Below are 7090 nucleotides of genomic sequence, written 5' to 3'. Positions count from 1 at the left end.
CTAGTGTTGCATCACTGAAACACCTTAGCATATTGTTACACAGAAATACAAATGTATTCCTCAAAGGGACACAATAACTTGCATATACCGTATTAGAAATTCTATACATTTTGAATGTATAGTCTGAATTAATTAGTTTATATTTACTTAGCACTTACGTGCCAGACGGACACCATATTAAATGTTTTATATGAGTCAAGAACCATTTCTAATCTTTTTATAGATGAGGACAACTGAAATTTCAAGAGATTAATCTAGGCAATGTCAGAACCCGTAGGGTGGAGCTGGAACCCAGAGAGCAGGGCTGGGACACAGGAGGCTCGTGAGGTACATTAGGAGCCTTGTTTGCCTTCCTCTAGTGCCAATCCTGTCAGGCAATCCTAATCCCTTTTTCTTAACCACTACGCTATTTTACTTTCCATGTATCTCAAGCAGTTCAAGTATTACCACCTTGCTACTCAGTAGGGTCTTAAGAGTTGAAATTCATTCATAATGCACTTCTCATCAATTCTAAGTTTACACGTCACCTTTTCTTTTCTTTTCTTTTTTTTTTTTTTTGCGGTAAGTGGGCCTCTCACTGTTGTGGCCTCTCCCGTTGCGGAGCGCTCCAGACATGCAGGTTCAGCGGCCATAGCTCATGGGCCTAGCCACTCTGCAGCATGTGGGATCTTCCTGGACCGGGGCTTGAACCCGTGACCCCTGCATTGGCAGGTGGATTCTTAACCACTGCGCTACCAGGGAAGCCCTGAGTGAGGTGTCTTTTTTGAGATAATCAGTTGTGGCCAGGGGAGCAAGGTCTGTAAAAATATGGCAGCTTCCATTCAAATCACATGGCTGAAAAAAGGAAGTATTTCCTTGAAAAGAAAAGCCATCTACACTACAACAGGGAAGTGCTGTAGGAACACTCTTCAAATAAACCCTTTTCTGCTAAGAGGATAAGAAATTAGCTTTATCCCCACGAACCCATTTCTCACTACCCCACGAACCCATTTTTCATTATACGGTTCAATCTCATGACATGCCAAAGGATGTCCTAACTTTTTGTTTAACCAAGACTCAGTTAAATGATATACCTTAGTGCCTATGACATGCCCAGCACTGTACCAAATGTTAAATAAATGAACCACCACCTGAAGTTCCATCAATATTCGATGAAAGGGTAGTTGTTGACATGGCTAAAAGAACATTTAAGAAGTAAAATGCAGTCTGAGACTCAAAAGTAGTCATAAAAAGCCACACCAATGGTACAACTATTTTACTCAAACAAACACGGACAACTCTTTTTACTTTCTAAGATTCTTTTTACAGTAAACAAAATATATTTCCAAAGTTTTACAGATATTTAATTGGAGAAAGATAATACTTCAGTTAGTTTGGAAAGACAACCTTTAAAAAAAAGAGCAAGTGAATTCCATTCAGGATGAAACAGACTAACAGAACTGTATTCCTAAGTGGTGGTGGTGGGATCAATTGGGAGACTGGGATTGACATTTATACACTAATATGTATAAAATGGATAACTAATAATAACCTGCTGTATAAAAAATAAAATAAAATTAAAAAAAAAAGAAACAAGAGTGTATTACCTGTGCTACTTCAGCAGAGGCTTCCTAAAAATTTCAGCTGACTTTGGAAAAAAAAAAAATAACTGTAATCCTAATCCATTTACTTTTTAAGCTATCAAATATTCTCATTCAAGCTACCTTTTCTGTGTCTATCTACAGAGCCTCTTGGAAATGAATTAAAAGTCTTTGACTTCACTCTGTTGAAAAACTCTTGAGAATGCTGAGAAATATCCAGATAACCAGTATGTTTTCTCCTAGGAACAAACTTCAGAGCCTCTTCCCAATTACCAGTGTTTTTCAGACATAACAAAATACGTATCATTTGATCTAAGGTGAGATTTTTGGTGCCAGTGTCCCACTGCAAATATTTATCTAATGGAAGGCATTCTGTTGCCAGCTTCAGCCGTTTTGCTTTGGCTAGGGATGTGCCTGGTTGCATATTCTTATCAACAAAAGATCCCACTACGTAAATTTTGTCATGCTTGAAAGTAGTCATAACGTTGGGAGAATCTGAAGTTAAATATATAATACTGTCCTTTGGAAATAAATCTACATAAGACTTTTCTGTTGCTGTTAAAAGCAATTTGTTCCACTTTTCTCCATAACGTTTAACTAACTCTCTATAGTAGGCACCACCTGTTTTAAGACTGCAGAAATGAATATGGAAAGGATCAACATTTCTTCTGTTCCATCCTTCACTTTCTAAAAGTTGGGAAACAGCATTCTGCAGTTCTTTTGGTTTCATATAGTCGTCATAAGCCATGTCAAAAACCAAAGGTTGTCCAAACTGCATGGCCTGGGCACCCTTCCAGCCCATTGCAATGTCCATATTCCTATCCCAAAGTCGTAGAAACAGAAAGTTTTGCTGTTTATCTTTCTTAGTGGTTTCTGGTAGCTGATCTTTTTTTACTTGTTCTTTTGCTGCTATTTTCATTTCCTTTTTTATTTGCTTGGCTTTTTTCATTTTTTCCTTAATATATAAATATTTTAAATATTTTCTTTTTGACGATTTAGAAACACATTCCATAACAGTTTTGAGCTCTTCTTCACTGATGTGTTCTGGTACTTCTCTGCGAAGCAATCTCCACATCTCAATTAATTCCCTGGTGGCAGCTAGAGTATCTTCATCCTTGCTACTTGAGACTATTGAAACACCCTCTTCTCGCACACTAGATTTCATTGTAATTTTCCACCTATCCAACTCCAGCTCTTCAGGAGGTGATGTACTCTCCTTATTAGGATAGGACACAGCTGGTATTTTGGAAGACGTGTATCTCTGCAGAGTTGTTGAATATAAAACCCTTCTCTTCCTATGAAGGGTAAATGGCACCAAAACTCTGGCAAAAGGTCTTAAGAAGGTGACACTGACACTCATTTTGAGGAAAACAGGCTTGTAAGAAAAGCCCTATAAAAAAAGAAAAATGTAATGAAAAGTTAAAAACCTCTCAAGTAACTGTGCAAGTATAAATTTGAGATACCAAAATGCAATTTATTTCTGAAACATAAAGTGGAATCTTAGTCCAACTTATTTTTGCACCATTAATTTTTCTTAGACTCCTGTGGCCTAGAGCCTGTGATCATTCACTAGGCAAAAAGTTCAAAACTTATTTGGGTTCTTATTTTAGATATGAACTTCACTATTGTTTTAGGCAAAAGGATACCTTGAAGATCCTTTTCAGATTTGTATCTAGGGACCCAGAAGATCAATGTTACTGGATAACAAAGTTATGTACCACTATATGGCTGAGATTATGGTGCTGTATTCTTCTCCACTTTCTACTAAGCCCAGATACAGACCCAAACACAAGACCCTTAACAAGCAATACATGAAGACAAAGGGCAGAAAAGTTACAGAAAATGGCAACTAGTAAAAAGCACTTAGCAGCTGCTGTACCAATGCCCTTATATGTTTTCAAAATAGAAATATAGAGAGATCTACTGATTAAAAAAAAAATAAAACCTCCCTTCTCCAATTTAGACTTTACAGCAAATAAAGTTATTGCCAAACAAAATATCCAAAATTAGGGCAAATATATATAAGCTCCACAATTTTATCCTAAAGGTCTGGATGTCCACAAAACAATGAAGATGCTTAAAGATGTGAAACTAGTGCTGGACTTGAAGCAAAAAAAGGAATTCAACTTTTCACCAAATGCAACTAAAATACTTGAAAAGTTCCTTCTTCCCTTGGCTTCATTTAATGACGCTGCATGCTCCTGGGTCTCTGACCTGTGCAATGATGCTCAGAGCCATTCCCCCCACACCCCCAACACACACAAGGTGGATGTGCTTCTGAGTTCTGTCCTTAGCCCTTTTTTCAATCTAAACATTTTCCCTATGAACTCTGATCTACCTCCTTGACTTTGATCACCATGTACCAGATGACACCTCAAATGCAACAAACTGAAATCTGTCTCCCTTCCCTTCCCAATCTGCTTCTCCTTCTGCGTTATTTCAGGGAGGGACACTACTATCCATCCATTTGCTAAAGGCAGAAACTGGGAGTCATTTCATAACTGTCCCCTCTCACACCCTCCATTCCTAATTTGAGTTATATTTATTTAGTTTCTAAATACTTCTCTAATCCAGTCACTTCTCTTCAACCTCATTTTCTTATCTTTTTTTTTCTTTTGGAGGCGGGAGGCTGTGCTGCACAGCTTGCAGGATCTTAATTCCCCGACCAGTGATGGTACCCGGGCCCTCTGCAGTGAGAGCACGCAGTCCCAACCACTGGGCTGCCAGGGAATTCCCTCAACCTCATTTTCTTAATTGTATCTGCTAGCCTCTAGATTTGCTCTCCTTCATCTCTAAGCCATTTGGAGCTACTGCAGATCTGATCAATACACTCACATCATCCTCAATGTGTATTTTAAAACTCACTGCTGCCAGGTTAAAATCTGAACTTATATATATGGCTTATAAACTTTTTTCACAAAATCACCATTTGCTTACCTCTTCAGCTACATCTCTAGCTATCTGTCACTTCAAACTTTAGATCAAGTATTCCTATTAGACCTTTTAGCACCCTGTACTTCTGCACCATAGTGCTTGTAACACTGCATTGTAATTTCCTGGCTACTTATTAGCCCCACTATGTGGTAAACTCTATCAGGACAAGGACTGTATTTATAGTAACATCGAACCCAATGTTTGGCAGTATATAGTTCACATTTATCATTCAAGTATTTTTCGATTAAATACTCCGGGTCAATGCTTCTCACATTTAAAACGCGTTCAGACACCTTTTAAAGAAAATACAATTTCCTTCATACTCCTCGAAATAGTTAACCGAGAGTTCTCAGTCCCAATACGAGAAACACTGATTTCGGAAAAAGTCTTTTGAGTTTTGTCTTTGTAAATGGTAAATATTTTTAGGATATCAAAGAAACAAAACCCCCAAATATTTAAAAGGGGAACAAGGATATCATTTTGGGAAACACTGCTCTCGTCCCAGGTACTGTACTTATAGTTTATTAAATCACTAGGCTTCCTCTTATCTGTGGGCCTTCTTAACGCACAAGCTCCGGTATGCGTATGTTAGGTCTCCCGCATCCTCCCACCTCACCACACACACTGGGAGACAAGAAACCCGCCCGTACCAGGAGTGCAAAGACAGTGGCTCCGGCCGGTGCAAACCACAAGGAACCCCAGAGGACGCAGGATTCTGCCGGGAAATGCTGCCCAGGGTTCCGCGTTGCACCTGACCCACAGATTACCTATCACTCTACACAGTATCCGTCGTTGACCCGAGACCCGCAGCCGGAAATCTCTTCCCCTCCTTCCGGCGCTGCCATATGACGTCATGCCAAAGGGGCAAGCCTTCCGGCCTGGAAAGCAGCGCTGTCGTGCAACGCAGGGTGAAAAACATTCACTGACAGTAGCAATACAAAGACTATTGAGACCGCGTTGTGAGGTTTGGGGGCTGAAGCCAGGTGAGAGTGGGTAAGGGATGAGTGGAATATGAGAAAATTGAGTCATCAAGGTTAAACGTTTTTATGAATCTTGGCAGAGGCAATATTCGGTAGGCTCAGCCTCCGGTGTGGTGTCCAGGAAATTTTTGTTATTTTTACTGTGCCTGGGAGAGACTTGACCAGCTGATGGGATTGTTAGCAAGGGAATAAGGAAAGAAAGGTTGAGAAGGGTGAACTTCCTCAGAAGATTGAAAGAGATGGGATTCAGAGGACAGATGGAGGGAACTGGTCTTGGATAGGAGGAGGAAATACCACTTCCTTTGTAACAGGAAGAAGGGAAGAAACTTAGGTGGGGATGGAAACCAGTTTGTAGATATGGCACTTGTAATTTTAGAGTTCCCATTTCTGTGAAAGAGGTAGTCAGCTGAGAATCTCTGGAGAGCGAAGAATGGGAGAAGGTTTCAAATTGTTATGAAGAGTGAATGTGACACTCTCAGTGATGGAGAAGTTTTTCACGTATTGCAGTATAGGGAAGTCATTCTGGCTTATACGTGGTTCTGCCTGAACTTTGTGTGAACTGAAACACAGCCTGACTTACGGCCTGTCAAACACTTATACAGCACATCTACTTTAACCATTAAGATAAAGAATGTCCTCTTCGAAGATAAGGATAAATAGCTGAGAGGCTGCCTCCCAGGCTATAGTCCTCAGTTTGGTTCTAATAAAACTCTTTTCTATTACTTATTATAGTTTGATTGTTGATTATTTGTGTCAACAGTAGAAGCAGAAAGTAGAATTGTGTTTACCAGGGACTAGGAGGGTGGTGGTGAAAACAAGGATTTGTTTAGTGGGTATAACAGTTCAGTTTTGCAAGGTGAAAAAGTTCTGGAAATCTGTTGCACAACACGAATATACTTAACACTACTGAGCTTAAAAATTGTTAATATGGTAAACGTGTGTGTTTCTTAAAATCACAATTAAAAAAAGAAAGAACGAAGTGTGAGCTGACTAGGGAATGACAGTCATGTTGTTAGGCAGTGTTTATGGTCTAATTCAGTTTGGGCGTCATGATTTATAGTGATATCAGTCTATCTTATATGATCCCTTTTACCTCACATGAGATAGACTTAACGTTATTACCTCCCTGGCCACCCCTAATCTTCCTAACAGTGGTTCACAAAGTGGGATCCCCAGACCAGCAGCATCAGTATCACCTAGAAACTAGTTAAAAGGCAAATTTTGGGGCCCCACCTACCAATTCTCCTGAATCAGAAACTTTGGCAGTGATACCTAGCAGTCTTTAAGACCTCCAGGTTATCCTGATGTACTTTAAAGTTAGAGAACTGCTGCTTTTGAAGAAGCATTGAAAAGGAAGTAAGAGACTTTCTTGCTGTCTTTTTTAACAGAGATTTCCCACAGTGAATTCACAGTATGTTCTTTTTTTCTTTGTTAAAATTTTAATATGTTTAGTCTGGTATTGGGAAGTGACAGACAAATCTTGGTGTACTTCGCTTACAATGATCATAGCCTATTACTTCTATTTTCCACAAGAAGGGGAAAAGTTATCACATACTGATGTCAGAAAGTCTTAGGATTTTCCTGCAGTCCTCCCTT

The 7090-nt window shown here is 39.4% G+C and overlaps 1 protein-coding gene across 1 annotated transcript; it reads right to left on the bottom strand.

Annotated features, from left to right (window-relative positions):
• Positions 1-1159: 1159 nt before the first annotated feature.
• Positions 1160-5318, bottom strand: TRMT10C (tRNA methyltransferase 10C, mitochondrial RNase P subunit). Its single transcript, XM_060009860.1, has 2 exons — positions 5165-5318; positions 1160-2970 (listed from the first exon to the last, which is right to left on the bottom strand). The coding sequence occupies exon 2, from the start codon at positions 2938-2940 to the stop codon at positions 1681-1683; it is 1260 nt and encodes a 419-aa protein (XP_059865843.1). The 5' UTR covers positions 2941-2970; positions 5165-5318; the 3' UTR covers positions 1160-1680.
• Positions 5319-7090: the final 1772 nt, after the last annotated feature.

The sequence above is a fragment of the Delphinus delphis genome, chromosome 4, assembly GCF_949987515.2.
Source record: "Delphinus delphis chromosome 4, mDelDel1.2, whole genome shotgun sequence".
Taxonomy (NCBI): Eukaryota; Metazoa; Chordata; class Mammalia; order Artiodactyla; family Delphinidae; genus Delphinus; species Delphinus delphis.
Note: the sequence above shows the minus strand (reverse complement) of the source record. Positions and strands in the feature narration are given on the sequence as shown.

Bases quoted from the DNA above. Each gene is read 5' to 3' on its own strand.
- TRMT10C (XM_060009860.1), bottom strand. From the start codon at position 2,940: ATGAGTGTCAGTGTCACCTTCTTAAGACCTTTTGCCAGAGTTTTGGTG.